General features: G+C 36.2%; 1 protein-coding gene across 1 annotated transcript; it reads right to left on the reverse strand.

Annotated features, from left to right (window-relative positions):
* Positions 1 to 1,094: 1,094 nt before the first annotated feature.
* LOC109032465 (uncharacterized) lies at positions 1,095 to 26,526 on the reverse strand. The gene is made up of 12 exons (XM_072297029.1): positions 26,383 to 26,526; positions 24,793 to 24,878; positions 22,172 to 23,055; positions 21,394 to 21,499; positions 9,531 to 10,414; positions 8,752 to 8,857; positions 7,588 to 7,805; positions 6,128 to 6,350; positions 4,759 to 4,903; positions 4,122 to 4,257; positions 3,053 to 3,133; positions 1,095 to 2,674 (listed from the first exon to the last, which is right to left on the reverse strand). The coding sequence occupies exons 2-12, from the start codon at positions 24,824 to 24,826 to the stop codon at positions 2,609 to 2,611; spliced, it is 2,883 nt and encodes a 960-aa protein (XP_072153130.1). The 5' UTR covers positions 24,827 to 24,878; positions 26,383 to 26,526; the 3' UTR covers positions 1,095 to 2,608.
* Positions 26,527 to 26,548: the final 22 nt, after the last annotated feature.

Consider the following 26,548-nt stretch of genomic DNA (forward strand, 5'->3'; position numbering starts at 1 on the left):
GATTTGCTTTTATTGTATACCACTCATTCAATCCTTGGCCAAAAAAGAAAATATGGGAGGAAAAAAAATTGCATCAGTAATTCATCTTGTTCAGTCTTTCTTTGTGAGTGTCATGTGTTTCCCAAATTAACTTACAAATTAAAATATTCATATGCAGGAATTTTATCCCTTAGTGTTTGCGAGGCACTCATTGTCAGTGTAGAAGATGTTCTCCAAGCATGTTTTGTTTTGAAGAATTTTTTTTATCAAAATTACACAAATTTTAAGTATGGGGGATATACAATAGGAAACTTTGCATATCACAAAAATTAAGTAGAGTCAAGGATAAAATTTCAAGTTACTCCTCAGGACTCCCGTGAAATCATTGTTTTGAGCATTTGTTTAGGATTTCGATGCTCGTACAAAACCTCGAAGGAAGTTTCAAATTAAGGTGGTGAGTCTTGAAATTTTGACCCAAGAGCTGCGCATTCAATTGTTCTGCTTTTTATAGAGGAAATTCAGGAGGAAATGTCCAGTTAAGATTAGTGGCCATTTTTTGCATCTTCTAGTAACATGACGAAATATGCCACTAGAAGTTTCTGAATTTTAAAAAAATTATTCAAAATACAGCGAAATTTATGCCAAAAAAGGCAAAATAAGAATGTGGAAGAGACAGTCAGTGTGAATGGCACGTGGGATTTGAGAGTTATGTTCAAAGTTTCAAATTGTTACTTTACATATTGGGGGGTCACTTTTTTTTTTGAGAAATCCCACTTTTTTCCTGAAAAATTTGGTAAGATCTTGAGATTTCATACGTTAACACAGTTTTGAATACTATGAATCCAAACAGTAATCTTCTACAGAAACGAACTCTGTTCGCACTTGTCTTGCAAAACTTTTCTCAATACAGAAAGTCATCATTACTTACTGAGGACAAGTTTTTATGATGATTTTCTAGACATGCATAATTTTTGGTTCTGCTTACTTCTATTATATTATTATTTCGTACAAAACTCCAACTGACCACTACCTCCCATATCTTCCCCAAAAATAGTTTTTGATGTTCGGTTGAAGGAAACTTATAGAAGGGAAAAAATAATTTAATACATGAGCACTTGTGTACGGGATAAATTTATTAACGCTAAAACACAGCCTGAGGCGTACCTTCCAACATACATTCATAATTATCAATTTCAGTCTTCTTTCACAAGGTTGAAATGTTCAACAGAAAAGGGATGATATGTATATCTCATACTTCTATGTATTCATGAGACATTTATGGAATGTGTTTACATATACAATTTTGGGAATCATGTCCCTTGATTTTCACATATTTCACTTTAATTCAACAAAATAATATGAACACGCAAAAATAGAACTAGGAAGACTTTTCAAGTCAATAATTCATCAGAAGAAATTAATTACCTACGTTTCGAGAGATAAAGTCCAGTCTTTAAAATTGAATGTGCACACCTTAAAATATAAAATATGGTGTTTTTTGATTGGACATACGTGTATTTTCACGAGGAAATACACAAAGTGGCATGCGAACTTTAATCAAACCTTAAATAATTAAAAACAATGTAGAACCACAAAAAACAACATCCTAATCATCTATTCTTGAGACATTTTTTAAAGAATTGTGCTGTTCATTTCCAGTTACTCGAAAAGATTTTGAATGCTACTTAAGAACAATGAAAAATATACAAGCCATTTTTGCACGACGACTTTTCAAACTGCACAATTTATGGTCCAACAAAAGCTGCTTTGTGCAATTCTAGTATTTCTATCAAAATCAAACAGTAGATGTAATTTTTCAAGGATCCGAAACTTCTTCGACCTAGTGACCACCCAACAGTGAGAAAAATGTGAAGGCAAAAGCAATAAAATGCGTGCTTTACACAAAATTTTGATAAGAGGCCCAGGGGGCATCGGAAATTCTTCACTGAGGAGAGAAAGGGGGTAATTGAACAAAAAGGACAACTCTTGGAAAATTTTGGATAAAAAGGGCATTAAAAAGGGGAATATCTATTAAAAAAATGGTAAGGCCAGGGTCTTTCTACATCCCAAGACATAGTGGGAAGGAAATTCCTAACAGCATAAAGTTATGTGAAAAATTGCTTAGTGCTTTATTTCAGATGTGTGAAGTTTTTAAGCGCCCAAGAATTACCTGGTGTAAAGGAACCGTGCTGCAATTATTTATGTGAAGAGAGTTGTGAAGCTTGTTTTCAGTGCACTCCTGAAAAATCTGATAGCTTATTTCATAAAGACAAAGGTAAGAAAGTTTCTGGACCCTTGTAATTTTTCAGTGTTAATTGAGCAATTTAGTACAGTAAAAACTTTTCTAGCATGCTAAAATGTAGTTTAAAAAATAAGAACATGACAATAAAAAAGTTATATAAAACGTAAGTAACCACAAAATTATTTTCCTCAGAAAAAAGGGCACTCATGGCCCCTGGCATAAGAGCTAAAAATTAAAAACTAATACAATCCTAAAACAGCCAAAAAATTTAAAAATAACAACCGGAGAATTGAGATATTACAAAGCAATCTAGTTGATTCATTTTGGTTAAAAAAAAAATGTCCCAAAATTTCAAATGGTAAAAAAAAGAACTTGCCTCCTTGCAGCTTAGACATGGTTGACATTTTCTTTTCCTGAACAGAGGCTAAGTCTTCCTTTAAATGTAGGAGTGGCCTGGAAAAAAAAGAAAATGGGCAATTAGAGCTGAAAAAATGTACTTTATGTCCTTTCGGTGATGAAGCTTGAGACCTTATCCCTCCCTTTTCTCCTCCTTTCAATATACGCTTGATAAACATCAATTTACACAAAGTTGAGTAGAAAAGTTGAGTTGAATTCTCATCTTTTCAAATGCAATTCAATTGCAAAGAAAAAACTATTAACAGAAGAACAATAACAGTGGCAACACCAAATACATGCAGCAGAAAATATTGATTTGCAAATGGCTTTGTAAAATGTCAATAAAAAAATTTAACAGAGGAAATTAGCTTAAAAAACAAGCAAAAAAAATTATAGGAATGAGAGAAAAAAAAAATGATAATAACAATAACTTACAATCCTGCTTTTGGGCGAGAAACCGCATTCCTCTCTCGTTCTTTTGGGGGATCCTTGAATGAGCCCAGGTAATTTACTGATCTGAATACAAAAGCAAAAACGGGACATTGATTTGCAAGAGGCATGGAAATGAAGGCTGAGAGTTTTTTAACATTGTAAAAAAAGTTTATCATCATGATTCAAATGGAAAATTTGGACTAAATTTTGCAATTAGGAACATCAATTTCTGGCTCAGTTTAGAAACAACGTGTGTACCATTAGTTTACTTATGACCTAAGTGTTTTAATAGATGAGCCGGAAATTGTAATTCTTGGTTGTAAAAAAGTAGTTCATTTGATGCTGTTCATTAAAGAGTACTTCTACAGATGCAAAATCCAATTAATTAAAATTGACATCAGTCATATGTTTGGATGTGACCAAGGTACATAATATGTTGTTAAGAAATGAATGTAATGGCTAGATAGGAGTGTAGACGATATTAATAGAGCGAATCCACTCAGTTGGCAAGCTGCAATTGGTGGCATGCACAGAGTTTCCATAATTTCTCTGCTAGGTATTCAGATTCCCTGACCTTTGACCTAAACTTCTGCTTCGATTTTTTTTCTTCTTTAAATTACACTGACTTCAGCTAAACGATGCTTGATAATTTCCTGGCTTATGCTGTGTAAATACCCTGATTTTCCAGGTCCCTGGAAACCCTGATGCAGAAGCCATTGAAAATGCCATTCAACTTAAAAACAACCTACAAGGTTTTCTTTCTCCTGCGATTATGCTCCTGGGATATGTAAATGCAATTCTTACTTATATCATTAGTTGCATAATTCTTCAAAAATATCAAGAGTGAAAACATTTCATCTGCCCCGGACCATTATTAAAGCAAATCAACACTTAATCTTGCCCCAAACCCAGCCTTGATACAATTGAATTTATACCATGGGAGGTGTAAAACAAAGATAAAACTAGAAAAATTCTGAGAGATTGCAATGAAAATGGCACGTTTTTGTATCGGCCGATTCGGTGGTACAGAGCGACTGTCGGTGAATTAGAGTGATTTTATCAGGTCTCTTACCGGCGTGGGTGGTTTAATGCCACCGATAGCTCTAGATGCTGAGGATGACCTTTGAGAGGCTTTGTTCTCTGGAGTAGAATTCTTGAATTGATAAGAGTTGCTCCGTCTATGCTTCAACGGGCTGCGGTTGTGTTTGCTGTGAAAGAAAAAGAAAAGCCAATATTCACAATTTTTGCAAGGAGGTTATTATAATGTGAGACGTATAAGATATTTTTTTTAAGGATACGTAGTATCACTACAGTAAGCACTAAAGCACCTTGTTGAGAGTTTCCATTTCAAATGACTTGGAGAATGATTTACACCATGGGAAGATTCGAAATCAACTCCTGAGCGAGATTTTAGCAAGTACATTTGGAAATAATGGTATGGAACACAAATTAAACCAATGACTATATCAGTACTTTTGCTATATGACTTGAGATAATTATAAATGCTTTTGTCAACATCAGGAGTTGGATTTTTCAACTTCCCTTGGTACGAGTCATTTTTTGAATAACATCTTGAAGATGAAACATGCAGACGTGTGCTTCAGCTTATACCTGTCTTTGTGTGCCCAATTGTCATCCCCCTTAAAAAGCTTCTTGTCTGATTATTCATCGATTACTCTTCTTCTGTTATGAAACATGAAATAACTTACCTAGTTGTAGGTGAATTCTGCGCATTATTCTCTGCCAGAGGTTTTCTATTGCGTTTCGGCGTGGAAGACGCAGCTGGTTTTATTGATGACTTCTTAGCAGTTGAAGCTTTCTGAGTAGGTGAGTTCGCCTTCGTTGAACTATTATCTGTTGCAAAAAAAAAAAAAAAAAAATAATAATAATCAGTTAGTATATTTCTTTACATAATATTCACTATGTTCGAATATTATCAGAGTTTTGAAGATACAAACTATTCCAATTTTTAAAAGAGCCACCTAAAAGCAGACTAGTAGTTGAAAAACTGCGGAAGATTTGAAAAGGAATTGGAAGACCTATTGCATTGTCCTCAAAAAAATTGGAATCTAAAGTTAGAAAACCAGACAAAACTATTTTAAACCTAAGCTTTCATTGATGTCTTTTGAAAAATATGATGTTAACCAATAGGTCAGTTGCGCTAGTTACAGTATCATGTTTTGAGTGTTTAAGCTTGGATCAGCAAAAAAAACGAGCATGTAACGCCTAGCTTTTAAGTCCAATATGATACGGATATTGTTTTTTCAAAAACACTGGGTTGACATAATCCACCGTGGTAATACTACCATGGTTTCTTCCCCCAGTGATTTATTTAGGATTAGTTATTAAGGATCATTAAAGAACTAGAATACTAGAAAATGGCCAATTTCCACCTTCTGGCCCATGTTGAAAAAAAACATTTTTGTTAGTTTAAATTTACTGTTTCTCAGAGGCGTGGCGTGCTTTGCAATATATCGACTGTTCTGCCATTTAAACCTAAGAGAGAGGATTGATAGACAGGGTGTTTGCAACGAACACCTTAATAATTGATTCTTTGCCACCAGTTCAAGTGGGGATATATCGACAATTCATCACTCACGTTTAACATTGCTGTTTCTTTATCAATCTGTCCGTCAAACCAGCTCTCAAAAACGAGCGCCACAACAGTCTCAGAATTTTTTTACTTATTACAGTTGACCATAAATTTTCAGAAATATTTGAGTTATTATATCTTAAGTGGATCCCCGTATTACATTAAAAGCACATCACATGTCACTTTTGAGCTTAACATGAAATCTGGGGTAGAGAACTGAAAAAAAAACACCTTTTCCTGGAATTCAGACTTTGGGCGTCCAATATAAGACTTAAAGAAATAAGTTTTACCAAGGCTACAATATTTTTAGATGATAGACATAGGTAACTGCGGAATACAAAAAAAACTGTGAAATTCTGAGTGGGGGCAGATTTTGGCTCTCACCAATATCCATCTCTTATGCAAAAAATTCTGGAGAATTGGGCTGGCTGATTCAGGATCTACTATTAAAGCTGCTTTAGTAATGTTCGAAATTTAGACAATACCTTTCCCCCTTAGCATATTCTTCAAAGGAACCAGAGCTTTCATCGGTCCACGCCTTATTTTTTCTGGTTCTGGATTCTTCGGCCGCAATTTCGCATCCTCCAACTTAGAGATGGGCAAGGCTGGTTGCAGATTAATATTAAGTAATTTGGTAGATAGCTGCTTCAATGCTGAGTCAGAAATTGCACGATCAGCACTGCGGCTACGCTGCTTTACATGTGTTTCCTGGAATCAGTAAAAATTGTTGCAGGTTAAAATAGTTAAAAATGTATGGGATCAAATCAGTGGCGTGGCGTGAATGATCGATTATCGATATCTCGCCATTTGAAGCTATGGTAAAGAATCGATTCCTAGGGTGTTCGCTGCGAACACCCTGATAATCGATCTTTTTTCATAGGTTTGAATGGCGTATCGATCGATAAATCGCAAAGCACGCCACGCCACTGGATCAAATAGAATGCATGGAGGTTGCTCTTCCAGTATTTCTAACGTTTTTGACATATGTAAGAACTTCCTCTTCAAACGGTAATTAATTAAAAATATTTCTACAAAAATCAATTTAATAGGTTGACAAGAAGGAATTTTTTGCAGCCAAATATGGCCAAAAACTTCAAAAGATACATTGATTCACAATCAGCTCTTCATTTTTGTCCTTGTAATTTAGAAATTTTATTTTATCATTCCCTCACTTTTTCTCATGAAATTCCCTGACTTTTTTATGATAACAAAAGGGTACTTAATTAATGTGGTCAAAACGTTGCTAAAAAAACGATCGGCTGGCCCGCTGTGAACCCAATTTTTACATGGAGCCCAGCTCCACAAAAAATTCCTTGACTTTTTCCGATTTTCTTGGTCGCTAGCCACCTTGTTTAACAGATGGAAGATGTTTTTTATAAAAGCAAGAATTACTGAAATTTCCATAACTTACTTTTGATTGGACCTTGGCACAAGGTACGCATTAAAGCAGTATGATATTAAACTTCCCACACATATTCTACTTGGTTTAATTCGCACATTAAGCATAACTGTCACCATCTCTGTCATTATGAAAATAGGGCAACCTCAGTCTCCACACTTCGGCATAGCTGTTGCACGCTATTAACGCTGCCAAAAGCACAGGGCAGGATAGGCAACACTGCTCAATTGAGAAGCGTGCCAAAACCATTACAGCACAGGAATTGATTAACATAAACGCTGGTTTTCCTTGTGGGTGGAAAATTCAAATTTTTCGTGACTAGTGCTAAATAAAAATGTTACTATCTTGGTCAGAAGTTAATGTCAGTAATTTTTTGCTGCATGAATCGTTTTCTGGGTTGAAATTTGAGGAGAGAATATGTAAAGGAATGCTTAAATTTGTACCTTGTCGAGTTATCTATTCTTTTATTTACCCCTCATGAGTGGCATGTTAATGAATATACAATAAATAATAAGTTAAGATAAAGGAAAGTTGATGAAAAAGTACCTTTTCTGGAGTTGGCTCTGCAGAGGAAAGAAGACTTAATCTTTTCTTATATTTCTGGAGCGACTCGGAATCCAACATTCTTTGTGGTGGAGTGGATATGCTGGCCGGGCGAATATTCAGTCTTAGGCTTTTGAAACTGTCATCAGAGCCGTCTCCATCAGAATCAGAATCTAGTGTTTCCCATTTTGGTTTGATTGACAAAAGATCCTCATTGTTATCTGCCGTCAGAAATACATAAAATAAGAAAATAAAACCGAGCATTTTCAAAAAGAGAGAAGACCTAGATAGATTTTGAGGGACTTCGAAATGTGCGATGCACACTGTTAATAAGAGCCTTTCCTACAGTTTGTGCTGCGACATATTTTGTGTTGTAAAATTCAATTCACATTGACAATTCAGATTTTTTTGTATATGATTATGCCAAAAATTCGAATATCACAATGAGGCTATTGCATGGTTCAGGAATCGATTTAATACCAAGTGATGCAGGCAAGGATTTTGGAGAGAAACGGATTTCCAAGCTTAGAATAGCTCAAAACAATTGTTTTTAACTGGAAAGAAAAAAAAGATTGAAAAAAGGTTGCAGTAATGAAAATAAATTTTTTTATTGGTCTAAGGCTAATGAGACGTTTGACTGAAGGTGAGTCAAGCCTAGACAACCACCGAAAGGGGGCACCACTTTGGGCAAAATCTGAAACAACGCAAAATACCCTTTTCTTTTAAGCTTGGCAGTCGCTGAGTGTATGTGTTCCGGCCAGCCCTGGCTAATAATTACATAGGATGCGATGATCTTAGGTTTCAACCACTGTGAATACTATAAGATGGAGCAGCCTATTGATTCAGAACTGATGATTTTCTCCAGAAACAACAGAAAGAATATTCAGTTCAGACAGCAATGATATTGAGAGCATGGTTGGGCTTCAAAATCTCTTGTTACAGTTGCAACCGTAAAATAAATTAATATATGCGGATGAAAGTATACACAGCAGTCAATTCTCTTTGTAATTGTAATGTCAAGAGATATTTGGGGCAATATTTTTTCTTCTGAAACAGGGTTGCATTTTTCAGTGACCTGAAAAGAGATTTCCTCAGCAAAAATTTGATTAAATGAAAAACTGAAAAATAAAAGTATCCCAACTTTTTAAGTACTTCCTGAAAACTTACCTAATAAATTTGCATAGTCTGTTGACCCAACTGAAAATGATCGACTTAATCTTGTTGCCTCGCGCAGGATTTCTACAGGTGGAGACCGGAATAGGGAACTGTTGACCTGGAAAATTTTTAAGAAAATTAGGATTAATTTGAAGATACATCTCCAATTTTCTTTCAATCACTGATGTACTAATGGGTAGTAAATCCTCAAAAGTACAATAACTTCTCTAACATGTGACCGTAAAATGGGGGAACCATGATGAGAATGAGGTAAACTAGGAAAGGTCTTCAGATTGTTTTGTATTCTTTTTTTTATCACATCTTCGCAGAGGAAAAATCTAATTTCCTGGAAGATACGTATTTTCTTCTTTTTTTTTTTTTGTTAATTTAATCCTCTGTCGGAACTTGTCAAAATTACATTTTCATTCACATTGAACTTTACATTTTGAAAGCTTTACCTACCCAATATTTGATATTGATGGTGTAAGTCGGCAATCACATAACTTGGTTAGCGACGTCGCAGACTTCCTGTCATAATTTATTTTTTAAACAGAAAACTACCTAACAGCAATTCTTTAGAACTGCCAGGATTTTTCTTCTCCGTGCAGAGAAAATTCTGCATAAACTTCAAGGAACGATATTAATTTGTTCTCCTTCAAAAAATAACATAGAGGCTGAAATTTTTCGACACCGCAAACGAGATATGTGATTGCGGACTTATGCCATTGATACACTTCAAAATACCAAAAATGGACACATACAAGAAAAATGAACATTCAGAGGTGACATACCTTGTATTTTTCAGAGAGACTAGGTGCTTTCAAATCATCAGCGGCTGTTTCCGAAATTTCATTGAAAGTATTATCTGAAGTTAAACTTGCAGTTGTTTTTAAGAAACCTTGATTCATTGAACCATATGATTTACTTGAATAATCTGAGACAGCTCTTGTTTCATTTCTATCAGGAGAGCACCAACCATCAACGGTAGACACAGACTTTGCAGTGCTTCTACCTTTTGTTGTGAGATCCTTCTTTTGATCAAAGCCTGAGAAGGATTTATTCAGTGTTTTCTTGATAACGTTCTGTATTCGAGCAGCGACAAACTCTTTGATATTCTGATCAGAGCTTAAGGAATCGCCTAGGAATACAGAGTTTTCACACTCGTTGTTGGAATTTGCTGAAATACAATGCAACGATGACAGAGCTGAGATATTTATACTTGTGCTGGATTTCTTTGAACTTAAATCGTCGGAGCCTTCAAGAGAATTGCCGTTGTTCTTGGAATAGCAAGTAACTTGCAATTGGTTTTGCGGCATAATTGGTGAGTAAAAAGAATCATTTTTTGAATCATTGCCACTATTAACATTTGATGGGACTAGATTTGAGGTTTTGCTATATTTTGGAGTTACGCCATTGGTGGTAGAGTTATTTTCATCAGAATCATCTAAAGATACAAGATCATAGCGGACTTCGATGTTGGTGTTTGTTGACTTATCTTCACTGAATGCTTTTTGCAAAACCATTTCAAATGGGTCTTGCTTTGTAAGCTCAGCGACAGCATCAAAGGGATTGTTGTCTGGATTAACCATGGTGCTTGGTGCAGGGATCAATGGTGGATTCTTATCAACTTTTTCAATAGCAGGTTTTTCCAGATCAATTAACGGGGTATCTTCCTCTGAAAAACACGACAAAAAGACAGAAAATTTAAAACTGACATCTAAAATTGTTTTAAGTAAGGTCTCATATTAAAAATAATCAGAGTTAGTCTTCGCATGTCAGACTACTTATTAGATAATTTATGAAACTTAGTTACATTCTCATAGCAAGGTAAGAATATGGAGATTATGGAAAACAAACTAAAGTTTGTACAGAAAATGTAATTGCATACTTCTAATTTGTAGATTTAATAAAAGTATAATCATTCGTTCAATAGTAAAAACTAGAACGTCTAACTTCAAAATAAAAGTTCTAAAACACGGGGAGAAAAGTATAGCAATCTAAGAAGTTTTCAAATGAACCGTCTTGGTATTTACGTCATGCCAACATTCCGTGTTGTTCTTAATAACTGAGTAACCTGCAGTTCCAAACAAGAGAAAATTATTTCTCTCCCTGTTTCTTAACTGTGTTTTCGTCCAACTTTAACTAAAAAATTGCATGATAGATAGGCATATTTTTTTTAAAACTCTAGAAGATACGAAGTTCTCATGTTTTTTTCAAGTGTATGTTAATCAAAAGACATATTGCTCCCTGAGATTGGATTTTAGGTAAGTGAAGATAGTTATGCAAGGCGGCTCTGAGAGTAGAGAAGATAAATTATTCTTGAACATGAACTAAAGGTCACTCCCACATCTTACTATTCGTTATTAATGAAAGTAAGACTCAGGTCAGTCATTTCTGTAGACAAGGTTTGAGACCTTGGCAGAGGGAAGTTTAAATGCAATGCCTTTCTTATGGGGGAACCAATTTTACATCAAACTGGTTGGGGCCGAGTGATGGTCGGGCAGGGGAGTGCATCTCAAAAACATGCGCAGTGACTGACTTGTGTGGCTCAGTCTTAGATAAAAGCAATACAGTTAACTTCCTCTGAATCAAACTCTTTTAGGGATTTGTCCAATTTTTCATAAGAACAAAAAATCCTCTAAGAGGAACTAACAATCTGGACCCAATGCACACTGTTAAAGAGCCTTTCCTACAGTTTGTGCTGCGACATATTTTGTGTTGTAAAATTCAATTCACATTGACAATTCAGATTTTTTTTGTATATGATTATGCGGATTCGGTGTTGATCTTTCGAACTGTGCAGACGTGTTTTGTAGAGCGCTCGTGAGACGGTAAAGCTTTTGGTTCGGCTCGCGGCCCGGGCATCGCGGCGCGCAGCGACCGCGAGATAACGTAAACAAAGTGCGGTTACGGCCGAAACTTCTATGTCGCTGTTGCCACACAAGTGTAAACATGGTGTGTATTGTTTTTGGAGAGACGATCAGTTCATCGGCTGTCAAAAATGCTACATCAGAGGAAAACTTGACTTCCTGAAATCGAGTCCAGCAAGAGTGAAAAATATGACGGATAAAAATCCGTTTGAGAAGAGTTCGCTCCTTTCAAGATCGCCCCAGGGGACAACCACGAGGACGAATACCGATGATAAAACAGATGATATAGCCACACCAGTATCAGTTGAAACATCGAATCAGACTCACCCTGAAATTTCAGTCAAGGAAATATTGGAAAAGGCTGAGGTGGTGATCAAAGAGGGTATTTCCATCACTCACAATGATACGAAAGCCATAAATCAGGTGCAAGGCCTTAAAAGCACGATTGAAGGACTTGTTAACATCGTTAAAAAAGAGGAAGAAAAAAAAGAAGAACAAAAAAAAATAATTGATGACCTTCAAAATAGATTGCTCGCGCTTGAAAAAAAGGAGCAAAGACATTCTGAAACTCGGAGAGAAATCCCCCAGCCTCAAGCAACCTACTCAGGGAAGTACGCAATTCTTAGCAATGATGGAGAAAACAACGAGGATGATCCAATGGACGATGAAGACCCAGAAGATCAAATCGTGGAAGAAGAAACTGACTGGATACTTTGCAAGCAGAAGAGGAAGAGAAACGAAGGAAGTGACTCATCCCCACAAACAACTCAGGCTAAGAAAGGAAGGAAAGCGGATACAGCGCGGTCCGGAAGCAGAGGAGGTGCCGAGAAAGTCGCCACATCTAGTAAAAACACCAATGGTTCGTTCAATAGCTCTAATGATAAAGATAAAAACAAAGGTACTAAAAATACTGAAAATAAAAAGGAAAATGAGGTGAGCAAGAAGCTAGTTCCTCCTCCATTTAAGGTTACCCAATTAAAATCAATCAGCGAGGTTAAAAAATTTGTTGAAAACATCGATTCTGATAAGTATAAATTAACAGCATTAGTTGGCAACGTCTGGAAAATTAATACTGCAGACCACGAAACTTATAGATAAGTTAGAGAAAACCTTGAAAAACATAATGCTAAATGGTACACATTTTCAGACAAACATCTTCGTCCAAAGGTTTTTGTAGCTAAGGGGATGCATTCTACCACTGATCTAGATGAAATTACAGAGGATCTTACATCCAAAGGTTTTAATATTGTTAAAGTTGTTAATTTGCTAAGCAAAAAAGACGAAAATGGGAAGAGGAAAGGTCTTCCATTACATCAAATCATATTCGATAACAAAGATGATACTAAGAAAATCTTTGAAATTAAATTTATAGCACATCAGAAAGTAGAAATAAAAAATGTTAAGCACAATCCGGCAAGGATTCCTCAGTGCCACCGTTGCCAGGGGTTTTTGCATACTCAAGCATTTTGTCATAAAGATCCTAAGTGTGTTAAATGTAGTGGACCTCATTTGAGTTTCTTATGCGCTGAGAAGAAAGTGGATAGTCCAAAATGTGTGAACTGTGGTCAAAATCACACAGCAAATTATTCCGGTTGCGAGATCGCTAAGTTTTTCAAAGAACGTAGGCTGGCAGATTTAAACAAGAAAAAACAAAAAAATAGTGGTAAAGAAAATTCAGGAAATAAATTAAGTCAGAGACCAGTCAGCAAAAATGTATCTTTTGCTAGAATGGCTAGTGATGGTAAATCCAACGATAAAGAAAATTCCGAGAGTCTGATGGAGAAAATACTTAATTTCTTAAACGAACAAGCAACTATTAATGCTCAAATTCTTTCTAGGCTTGATGCTCTAGAGGGAATACTTCTTGGCAACGATGGCACATAGGGTGCCTCATAGCAGAAGGCCAGGACCTCCTTCGAATAGTTTCAAAAGAATTCCTGGTAGTCACTTTGACAGGGATAAAATCCCCACTTACGTTGAGTCTAATTTAAATTGTATTGAAACAATTAAATTTGATAAGATTAGAATTGTAGCATGGAATGCTAACGGACTGACGGCAGAGAGGAAACTAAAATTATCAAATTACATAGATTTTTACCAAATTGATGTGGTTTTGTTGTCAGAGACTCACTTTTCCGACACTAGTCACTTTAAGAAGCGTGAATTTAATGTCCACTGGGTTAATCACCCTTCTGATAATGCTCGCGGGGGAGTCGCTATCATGGTCAGAAAAGAATTTCAATACTTTATATGCAATGAAACTAAATCTGAAGCGATTCAATCGATAGCAGTTACTATGAAAACAGAAGTAGGGGATATAACAATTGCTTCCATTTATTGTCCTCCTGGACCTAAGATTAAACATAATGATTTTTCGGAATTCCTAAAAACTCTGGGGAACAGATTCATTGCTGGCGGGGACTGGAATGCTAAACATATAAGATGGGGTTCTAGAACCACCCTAACAAGAGGAAGAGCGTTGAATTCTGCAGTAAGAAGCATTAATGGAGACTATGTCTCTTTTGGGAGTCCCACACATTGGCCGACTGACCCAACAAAAAAACCAGATGTAATAGATTTTTTTGTAGTTAAAAATATTGCTATGAACTCAATAGATTGTGGTGAAACCGATATAACTAAGGAATTAGACTCTGATCACTCTCCCATTAATATGGACATGTATAATTCAGCTATTTTAAAAGAGGTAACCACTTCAATAACAAATAAAAAAACGGATTGGAAAGCATTTAGAGAAGAACTAAATTCAATTGTTACGTTAAAAAATCCTATAGATACACAACAGCAAATTGAAGACGAAGTCGCACTTATCACTGAGCAGATCATTACAGCAGCAAAAAGAAATACTCCAATTGTTAGACGAACGAAATTAGCCCCTAAAGTTCCTCATGAACTTCTGGAAATAATTAGCGAGGCCAGGAAGGTTAGGAAATTATGGATGAAAGAAAGAACTAATGCACTAAAAAATAAATTAAATAGACTAAATAGAGAGGTCTCAAAAATGAGCTGGTTTTTTAAAAATAAAGAAACTGAAAATTTTCTGAAACACTTAACACCTACGGCCCCTACTGATTATTCCCTCTGGAAGGCGACAAAGTACCTTAAAAATCAGATTTTTTATTCACCGCCCATATTAGATAAACATAATGTTAAAGTAAAAGACGATGAAGGGAAAGCTAAAGTTTTCGCTGATCATTTGGAAAGTATATTCACTCCTAGGAAAAGTCTTAAGGACGAATGCGATCTTGCTGACAAATTGCTAGAAATAGAAGAGCGAGACAATTTGGAAGTTCCTAAAATTACAAAAACAGAATTATTTGATCTAATTAAATATAAAGTTAAATTAAAAAAAGCCCCGGGCGCTGATGGGATCACTGGTGAGATTCTAAAACAGCTCCCAATGAGAGTGATTGCCAAACTAGCCGAAATTTTTAATGCAATTATTACAACAGGATATGTGCCAGAATCCTGGAAGACTGCGGAAGTAATTGTTATCCCGAAACCAAATAAACCCATGGAAAAGGTAGATTCCTACAGGCCGATTTCATTATTATCAGTGGTAAGTAAACTATTTGAAAGGGCTTACTTAAAAAGACTATTGCCAATTTTAGAAGAAAGAAAGATAATACCAAATCACCAATTCGGTTTCAGGGCGTCACATTCTACCATAGAACAAGTGCACAGAGTTGTGAGTCTTATAGAGAGAACATTGGAAAATAAAGAAGTATGTTCGATGATTTTTTTAGATATTTCAGCAGCTTTTGATAAAGTCTGGCATCTGGGTCTTCTCTTCAAAATACGAATTTTTTTACCATTTAATCATTATAAGCTAATCAAATCTTACCTGGAGAACAGAAAATTTAGAGTTAGATTTAATAATTGTTATTCAACATATAGAAGAATAAAGGCAGGAGTACCGCAAGGATCATGCCTGGGCCCATATTTATACAATATCTTCACTAGCGACATCCCAAAACCGAAGAGGGGCTTTATCGGCACTTTTGCAGATGATACTGCCTTAGCAGAAAGAGACAAAGACATATTTATCTCTAATCATAGATTACAAAAAGCTATCGATGAAATGGTTGAGTGGGTTTCTGACAATGGCGCCACGCTCAACGCATGTAAATCTGCTCATACTGTTTTTACAAATAGGAAAATACCACAATTACCAGTTCTCATAGAAGATGAACAAGTTCCTTACGTTACAAGCGCTAGATATTTAGGAGTTTATTTAGACTCTAGACTTACTTTTAAAGATCACATCAGAATCAAGGTGAAAGAATTGAAATAAAAAGTATAAAAAAATGTATTGGTTGTTAGGCAAAAGATCAAAATTGTCAAAGAAAAACAAAATTTTGCTGTATAATCAAATATTAAAACCTATATGGCAGTATGCTTCACAACTATGGGGTTGTGCAAGCAAATCTAATATAAATAAGGTAGAAAGATTCCAGTCGAAGGTTCTACGAGAAATTATTGGAGTACCATGGTTCGTAAGGAACGAAGACATAAGGAGAGAATTAGAGGTACCCACGGTTAGACAAGTAATTGCTGAGACAACGAAGAGATATGAATGTCGTATTGAAAAGCATATCAATGTAGAGGCTTTAAACCTTTTAGATAGTACAATACCTGTGAAAAGGTTAAAAAGGTGGGAGACCTTTGAACTCCCATCAAGATTTAAGTAGTCTGTAAGGTATGAGTGAGAGTGTGAATGGAGTGTGAATGAGGGTGAAAGGAAGAATGCAAAACCATTAAACTAAAAACCTTTATGTTATAATACATTTAAGAAAGAAGGCAGAGAATTTACAATTCCTGTTCTTTTAGATAATCATAGTATTATCTAACGTTAACATATAAATTAATGCAGTTTGTTAAGTTTTAGTTTTAAGCCACGTAGATAGATACAAGAAACACTTGTAGTAGTTACGATATATTTAAATAAAATTTCTTTTTAAAAAAAAAAAAAAAAAAAAAAAAAATGATTATGCCAAAAATTCGAATATCACAATGAGGCTATTGCATGGTTCAGGAATCGATTTAATACCAAGTGATGCAGGCAAGGATTTTGGGAGAAAACGGATTTCCAAGCTTAGAATAGCTCAAAACAATTGTTTTTAACTGGAAAAGAAAAAAAAGATTGAAAAAAGGTTGCAGTAATGAAAATAAATTTTTTTATTGGTCTAAGGCTAATGAGACGTTTGACTGAAGGTGAGTCAAGCCTAGACAACCACCGAAAGGGGGCACCACTTTGGGCAAAATCTGAAACAACGCAAAATACCCTTTTCTTTTAAGCTTGGCAGTCGCTGAGTGTATGTGTTCCGGCCAGCCCTGGCTAATAATTACATAGGATGCGATGATCTTAGGTTTCAACCACTGTGAATACTATAAGATGGAGCAGCCTATTGATTCAGAACTGATGATTTTCTCCAGAAACAACAGAAAGAATATTCAGTTCAGACAGCAATGATATTGAGAGCATGGTTGGGCTTCAAAAATCTCTTGTTACAGTTGCAACCGTAAAATAAATTAATATATGCGGATGAAAGTATACACAGCAGTCAATTCTCTTTGTAATTGTAATGTCAAGAGATATTTGGGGCAATATTTTTTCTTCTGAAACAGGGTTTAGTCCAGTCATTTGAGGATAATAATGACCCCTATGCGGTTTTAAGAGCGGAACTTTTTTTCTCACCTGATTTCTCATCCATAGAGGGTCCTTAACGAGAATCCAAATTTGCGACATCGAAAAATTATGGGAACCCCCCCAAAACCCCAAAATCGCAAAAAACGGCCAAAAATCGGCGATTTTCTCTCGTTTTTCGGCTAATATCGCTAAAATCGCTGGTTTTTTGAGTAAGTACGTAAGGACTAATCTGAAAGTAGATAAAATTACGGACATTTTCCACCCGGTCCGAAATTTTTCTGATGAAAAATATGCCTACTAAAAGGTTGCCAAAAAAAATCCCAAAATGTTCAAAATTTCACTTTTTTAAGGTTTTTTGCTTGTAATTTTTTTCCAGCAATTTTAGGAGGTAAGTGTATACGTCCAAATGAAAGTACATCCAAAATGCTACAATTTCATGTATCAGACTTATCCCTAGGGCGTAACGAGACGGCTCCGCGGCGTTGCCAAAGTTGCGATCTCCAAGGGCATTTTCCGCGGCGGTGCATTTCACGCAACCGCTCCACTCTCCCACCGGTCCAAGTGAGAAAACACGGGGTTCGGGGCCGCATCTCCTGCTATAATAGACCCCCTTTCTACCTCATGGACGCCTTCTTATTTGTATACCTCTCCCCTGCCTTCGAATGAAAACTTGTCCTTCACACTTTATCCAGGCTTAGGACTGGCGCAGAAACGGTGTAGTTTAAGTACATGTTTTACGTTTCTGGGCGTGTTTAAAAAGTTTTTTTTTGGGGTTTTTTTGGGTTTTTTAATTTTTTTTTAATTTTTATTAGTTTTTTTTTTGGGGGGGGGATATTTAATTAATGAAAAACCTTATACATGGTTAAATACAAGTGTATCGGATTAAATTTTAAAGTCATATTTGCTGTTTAATGCATTTAATACTGAAGATCTTTTACCGCCGTAATTTTGGTCTTTTAACATTTGATGGGCTCGCTTCCTCGGTAATGTCGATCTCATGTTCAGATGGTTCTAATAGAGCTGGTTCAAATTCCATAGCGGCTAGATTCACTGGCTCGATATTCTCCTCTGATTCTGTAATTTCAGTTTCATCTTCGGAAAATGGGACAATGTCCGGGTCGTCCGCGTCTTCTTCTTGCTCTTCTCCATCTGCGATGATTACGTCATCAGGAATGTTTGTGCACGAGTCACGGCAGTTGGCACATATTATTGTACATGGCAGGCACTTTTTCTGCAGGTACAAGCTGCCTGACATCCTTTCTTGCATTTGCAGGAAATCATTTTAGAATTTCTTCAGGAGCAGGAGGTTGTAATGTTGTGATTGGTAGGAGTCCGTGTTTGCTAAGTTTCCAACCCCAATCACAAGCGTTCAAATTTACACCTCTCCACATTTGAACTTGATGGTATGTTCGCAATGAATGTTGTTTCAGAGCCTGTTCTGTTGGTGGCAAAGCCGCAAGATTTTGTTTGCTTCTGAATGCTGTTTTTATGAAGCATTTGTACCTCAGCTCATTGATAGATATCTCTTCAGATCCGGTGTAACCATACAAATAAAGCATAAACTTATGACCGGCGTTGGAAACGCTTTCAGCTGTAGCGTTTGCGTCGTTAAATATTTTTATGAATGATGTAAAGCTTGGATTTTTTGTTAATAAAGTCAGAAATTTGTTTTTGCCTTTTCCAAAAAGGGCGCAGTTCGTGTCGCAGCCGCTGAAAGCGTGTAGGAAAAGAATGTTGTCGGCGATAGTTTCATTGCCAATACTGTCTCTGTTATACACTTTTCGAGGCATTTTCCCTTTGCCTGGCTTCATAAAAAAAACGTTTTGAATATTTTTGGAGTGGAATGCCAAGAGGACAAAGAGATCTATGTCTTCACCGACAATGAACACCGAATTTTCAGTCACCAACGCCTTTTCAATTGCTTTATTCACGATCAAGGTGTCTGCATCTTCCACTGCTTGCAAAACTTGAATACCTTCCGCTTCGAGATGATTTTTCATCATCCTAATTAATCGATTTTTATTTTTACTATTGGCTAAAAACTTTTCTTGAGACACGGTTGGTACCATACTTTCATTGAAAAGTATGTCTAAGGACATTTTTTTTCGTTCTCTTTGCATCCTTTCTACATGTTTCGTGTTTCGCTCGATTGCATTTTCAGGATATCCATCAAAAATGACCATAGAATCAGCGGAATAATGCGCTTTAACGTACTTGACATAGCTCTTGCAAATAGATAAGAAGGTGCTATTTCTAGGCCATACACAACGGTGCAGCAAGAACCCACCATCAACAACGAACGTTGCATTTTTTTCCATTATAACAGCAGAGCAAGGTGTAATCTTTCCATAAAGAGATGACTTTTGGGTTTTCCTCATCCCCGCTTCGGTAAACAGGGAAAGAGGAAACGGTGCAAGTTCAAAGGACAGAAAGCTTTTCAGTTCATCGTCCGATTTTTTGGCAATGCACATTCTACTCAATATTAATAGTGGATCAATAGGAATGACGTCACCATCAACTTCGATTGATGTTTTAAGGCAACTTAAGGGCTTGCAGCGATTTTTTCCGCTGAAATTTCAGCGATTCGAAGTCTATATCAACAATTTTTAATAGCCCGCTAATACCTAGTTCCTCAGCCTTATGACAATCAATATGTTCATCAGCTATTATGCCAGAGTCTATACACATAAGATCTTTCAGCTCTGGAAACGGAGAATGCTGATCAAACCAATCTTTGAGCACCTGCGTATCCTTATTATCACGCTTTATCCGCGAACTCCGTAGCTGCACATGCTGTTCAGATGTTTCAAAATTCACGCCGCAAAACTTCTCAACGCTATCACAAACATTATGTAAAGATACCATTCCCATGATCCACGTTGCAAGTGTACTTTCGCTAAATCCTCTGCCACGAGTGAGTCCACCACTAGTTTTCATACTTTTCATAAGCGACTGCTCAATCAGCATATCGGACCAAACCGCACTCCAGAATTTATCAGTGCGCCGAACTGTAAATTTGCCTCCTTTAGTAAAATTTTCGTATTCTACAGGGTCCATTATATTTTCGAGATCGTGCATCTTCTGCAAGTAAATTAAACAGCCTCGGGTGTACGGGAAGCGCCCATGATGGGGAAGGGAGGTGGGCTATTCTGCTGTGCTAAGGAAAAACGCCATTTATAACAATTCGAGAGTTGCCAAATTTCCACGAATAAAACACGTATTGTTGAGAAAAGTTATTCATATTTCTCCATGAAATTTTCAAAATCAAATTGTGGACCAAACTTCCTGAAAAATTTGAAGAATATTATTCAAAATTTTCCGAATAAATTTTGCTTTTTATTGAGGGAAATTTGACAACATCTGATGGCTCATACGGCGCTCTTCTTAGTACGGCAGTAGTAGCAGGAGATACGGCCCCAAACCCCGTGTTTTCTCACTTGGACCGGTGGGAGAGTGGAGCGGTTGCGTGAAATGCACCGCCGCGGAAAATGCCCTTGGAGATCGCAACTTTGGCAACGCCGCGGAGCCGTCTCGTTACGCCCTAGGGATAAGTCTGATACATGAAATTGTAGCATTTTGGATGTACTTTCATTTGGACGTATACACTTACCTCCTAAAATTGCTGGAAAAAAATTACAAGCAAAAAACCTTAAAAAAGTGAAATTTTGAACATTTTGGGATTTTTTTTGGCAACCTTTTAGTAGGCATATTTTTCATCAGAAAAATTTCGGACCGGGTGAAAATGTCCGTAATTTTATCTACTTTCAGATTAGTCCTTACGTACTTACTCAAAAAACCAGCGATTTTAGCGATATTAGCCGAAAAACGAGAGAAAATCGCCGATTTTTGGCCGTTTTTTTGCGATTTTGGGGTTTTTGGGGGGTTCCCATAATTTTTCGATGTCGCAAATTTGGATTCTCGTTAAGGACCCTCTATGGATGAGAAATCAGGTGAGAAAAAAAGTTCCGCTCTTAAAACCGCATAAAGGCCCCATATGACTGGACTAGTTGCATTTTTCAGTGACCTGAAAAGAGATTTCCTCAGCAAAAATTTGATTAAATGAAAAACTGAAAAATAAAAGTATCCCAACTTTTTAAGTACTTCCTGAAAACTTACCTAATAAATTTGCATAGTCTGTTGACCCAACTGAAAATGATCGACTTAATCTTGTTGCCTCGCGCAGGATTTCTACAGGTGGAGACCGGAATAGGGAACTGTTGACCTGGAAAATTTTTAAGAAAATTAGGATTAATTTGAAGATACATCTCCAATTTTCTTTCAATCACTGATGTACTAATGGGTAGTAAATCCTCAAAAGTACAATAACTTCTCTAACATGTGACCGTAAAATGGGGGAACCATGATGAGAATGAGGTAAACTAGGAAAGGTCTTCAGATTGTTTTGTATTCTTTTTTTTATCACATCTTCGCAGAGGAAAAATCTAATTTCCTGGAAGATACGTATTTTCTTCTTTTTTTTTTTTGTTAATTTAATCCTCTGTCGGAACTTGTCAAAATTACATTTTCATTCACATTGAACTTTACATTTTGAAAGCTTTACCTACCCAATATTTGATATTGATAGTGTAAGTCGGCAATCACATAACTTGGTTAGCGACGTCGCAGACTTCCTGTCATAATTTATTTTTTAAACAGAAAACTACCTAACAGCAATTCTTTAGAACTGCCAGGATTTTTCTTCTCCGTGCAGAGAAAATTCTGCATAAACTTCAAGGAACGATATTAATTTGTTCTCCTTCAAAAAATAACATAGAGGCTGAAATTTTTCGACACCGCAAACGAGATATGTGATTGCGGACTTATGCCATTGATACACTTCAAAATACCAAAAATGGACACATACAAGAAAAATGAACATTCAGAGGTGACATACCTTGTATTTTTCAGAGAGACTAGGTGCTTTCAAATCATCAGCGGCTGTTTCCGAAATTTCATTGAAAGTATTATCTGAAGTTAAACTTGCAGTTGTTTTTAAGAAACCTTGATTCATTGAACCATATGATTTACTTGAATAATCTGAGACAGCTCTTGTTTCATTTCTATCAGGAGAGCACCAACCATCAACGGTAGACACAGACTTTGCAGTGCTTCTACCTTTTGTTGTGAGATCCTTCTTTTGATCAAAGCCTGAGAAGGATTTATTCAGTGTTTTCTTGATAACGTTCTGTATTCGAGCAGCGACAAACTCTTTGATATTCTGATCAGAGCTTAAGGAATCGCCTAGGAATACAGAGTTTTCACACTCGTTGTTGGAATTTGCTGAAATACAATGCAACGATGACAGAGCTGAGATATTTATACTTGTGCTGGATTTCTTTGAACTTAAATCGTCGGAGCCTTCAAGAGAATTGCCGTTGTTCTTGGAATAGCAAGTAACTTGCAATTGGTTTTGCGGCATAATTGGTGAGTAAAAAGAATCATTTTTTGAATCATTGCCACTATTAACATTTGATGGGACTAGATTTGAGGTTTTGCTATATTTTGGAGTTACGCCATTGGTGGTAGAGTTATTTTCATCAGAATCATCTAAAGATACAAGATCATAGCGGACTTCGATGTTGGTGTTTGTTGACTTATCTTCACTGAATGCTTTTTGCAAAACCATTTCAAATGGGTCTTGCTTTGTAAGCTCAGCGACAGCATCAAAGGGATTGTTGTCTGGATTAACCATGGTGCTTGGTGCAGGGATCAATGGTGGATTCTTATCAACTTTTTCAATAGCAGGTTTTTCCAGATCAATTAACGGGGTATCTTCCTCTGAAAAACACGACAAAAAGACAGAAAATTTAAAACTGACATCTAAAATTGTTTTAAGTAAGGTCTCATATTAAAAATAATCAGAGTTAGTCTTCGCATGTCAGACTACTTATTAGATAATTTATGAAACTTAGTTACATTCTCATAGCAAGGTAAGAATATGGAGATTATGGAAAACAAACTAAAGTTTGTACAGAAAATGTAATTGCATACTTCTAATTTGTAGATTTAATAAAAGTATAATCATTCGTTCAATAGTAAAAACTAGAACGTCTAACTTCAAAATAAAAGTTCTAAAACACGGGGAGAAAAGTATAGCAATCTAAGAAGTTTTCAAATGAACCGTCTTGGTATTTACGTCATGCCAACATTCCGTGTTGTTCTTAATAACTGAGTAACCTGCAGTTCCAAACAAGAGAAAATTATTTCTCTCCCTGTTTCTTAACTGTGTTTTCGTCCAACTTTAACTAAAAAATTGCATGATAGATAGGCATATTTTTTTTAAAACTCTAGAAGATACGAAGTTCTCATGTTTTTTTCAAGTGTATGTTAATCAAAAGACATATTGCTCCCTGAGATTGGATTTTAGGTAAGTGAAGATAGTTATGCAAGGCGGCTCTGAGAGTAGAGAAGATAAATTATTCTTGAACATGAACTAAAGGTCACTCCCACATCTTACTATTCGTTATTAATGAAAGTAAGACTCAGGTCAGTCATTTCTGTAGACAAGGTTTGAGACCTTGGCAGAGGGAAGTTTAAATGCAATGCCTTTCTTATGGGGGAACCAATTTTACATCAAACTGGTTGGGGCCGAGTGATGGTCGGGCAGGGGAGTGCATCTCAAAAACATGCGCAGTGACTGACTTGTGTGGCTCAGTCTTAGATAAAAGCAATACAGTTAACTTCCTCTGAATCAAACTCTTTTAGGGATTTGTCCAATTTTTCATAAGAACAAAAAATCCTCTAAGAGGAACTAACAATCTGGACCCAATGCAGTTCGACTCAGAGAAAGCTTACTGGACCACATTAAGCAGAAAGGAATCAAATCACATCAGCTATTGCCAAATTCAATCGGGCAATGTAATTTTTTACAAGAAAACCGTTGTGCGGTTTTTTGTGCAAATTTCAGTTAATTTTCTGCATATTACCAAGCAAATTTCTTAAAATTTTCAAAGGGACTCGAACAAACATTCTCTTGTAAAAAATTAGATTGCTCAGTTAAATTTGGCAGTAGCTGATGTGGCTTGGTTCCTTTCTATTAAACACGCATCCATTTGGGTCCAACTGTGACAGATTTTATTGCGCTTCATGAAGAGAATCTGTGATGGAGTCTTCATAATAAAATTATTTATAGACCACAATGTGTTTGTGCTGCAATAATCTCATGAGGCAGCAGTATAGTAGAAACAATGAGGCTGAGACTTCTTTTTGAAGTCTTCTTTCGAAAAACAATTTCTGTTTGAAAGTTGGATTTAGTCCATTAAACAAAAATCTAGGTACACCCTTAAAATCATCTATGTAGTAAAAGTCTTCTGCATACAATTTTTCAAGGGAAGAAATATAATTCCTAAACTGTCAAGTACTTGGCTTGGTGCATCTCTGTAAATTTTATATACAAGCAAATACTGGATTTTAAGGTAATGAGAACTATGAACAAAGAAGACTAATGCTGTAGTAGAGCCTTCCTTGACTTAGATAAAACTTATTATAATGAAAACAACATATAATAGGAGTTACCTGGGTTACGGGAGCACTTATTAGAAACATCCATTATTAGATCCTTTTTCCCAGCACGATGGAATGCTATGGTTTTCCACAAGAGTCTGAAAGGAAGAAAGAATAGGATTGATTGAATTATTTTTCTTTCTTACTTTTACTTCTTGAGAAGTTTGATTTTTTCTTTTAGTAGGTAGATTAAAAAATGGAGGGGTTATTAATACTACAATTTGGTGTTGGTAAAATTTTCATTCCTGCTATACATGATGTTCTAACTGTTGGACTTTATGGGCCTCATAAACTTAGCCATGTCAGTGTCAAGAAAGAAGTAGAGTAGACGAAGAACTTTTCATGACATTGACTTTTATTGGAGAATGCTGTACAGCACTACTGTTGAGCCAACAATCTGGATGGTTTCTGGCTTTTTCTCACTGCACAGACACACTGCATATTTTTGAGTTTTTCTTTGATCCATGGAATGCAATGCATTCGGTCCTCTGCATTTCAGCTAAGGCTAGGATTGCATGTAAGCACTCGCAACCCACCTCAGGAGACAGGTGATAGATCTGATCATTTCACTGAAATGCAAGAAACAGGCTGGACCATGCCAGTGAATCAGGATAAATGATAAAATAGTCCATTTCAATTCGCTGAGGTTCGGATAAAAAAGAAGCACTCATGAAACAAAAACCTAACTTGATGAGAAGTGAGAGATGAACTCGCAGATTAGGGGCTGAATAGAGAATAAGGATAATTTCAGCGACACTTGATGAGATGTTATGGAAAAAGTCTATTTCTTTCTTGGAGATAAGTAGAACTGGGGAAATAAAAGAAGAGACATATGTCACATCAGAGAACAGTACCATTCAGCATAAATTTAAGTAGTAACAGATAAGCCAACTGATGATAGATGCATTCAGGTTGATGTGACATATGTCTCTTCTTTTCTTTCCCGAGTTCGACTTGGTACATGATTCAGATGGCACAATAGATACTTAAATATCGACCACGAGAGGATTTGACTTCAGTTGAAATTACAAACCGCAGATAACTGGAAGATAATGTAAGAAATGAGGACCAGAATTAAAGCTCAATGATACAGGCAAAGACCATAGACAACCTATGACTATTTTGCTAGGGATATTAAGAAAGATTTGCCGAGAGAGTAGGTCAGCTGTGCAGAGAAATTGGGCATTCACTTAAATAAAAACAAACATTTAAAGCGGTAACGGGTATTCTTTGCGCAACGAATCCAACCTCTATTAATAGCAAATGGATGCAAGAAAGTAATTTCACTTTAGTAAAGAATAATGGGACATTTCACAGCAGCATTACTGTCGAGGAAAAGTTGAGTTCGAAGATCTGAACCATTGCGATAATGAATACTATCTGCATGGCATTTTTTGGTCGACAGATGCAAGTGACAAGAATTTTACTGGTAATCAAGAGAGAGAAAGGAGAATGATGAGTAGAAAATTTGTTTTTATTTGAGAGTGAGCATGGGCACACAAGATCAGTGTGCCTGTGCTGAGCGTAGACCAAAATTGGACCTGTCAAAAAATGAAGAACACGACGAAAGAGAAGAGAGTCAATGGTAATTTTGAAACTTACGGCTTTGTACTCTAGTTGGAAAACTTCGGTGGCATAAATTACTTCTTCCAAAATTTTAAAACGAGGGGCAGCTTATCAAAGATTGGTCGATGTCGATGACCGTTTCGGTTTGAAAAACAGAAGGAAATTCAAGGTTAAAAATGTTTTCATGTAGATAGTAGCAACT

Source organism: Bemisia tabaci, chromosome 2 (assembly GCF_918797505.1).
Source record: "Bemisia tabaci chromosome 2, PGI_BMITA_v3".
In the NCBI taxonomy this organism is placed as follows: Eukaryota; Metazoa; Arthropoda; class Insecta; order Hemiptera; family Aleyrodidae; genus Bemisia; species Bemisia tabaci.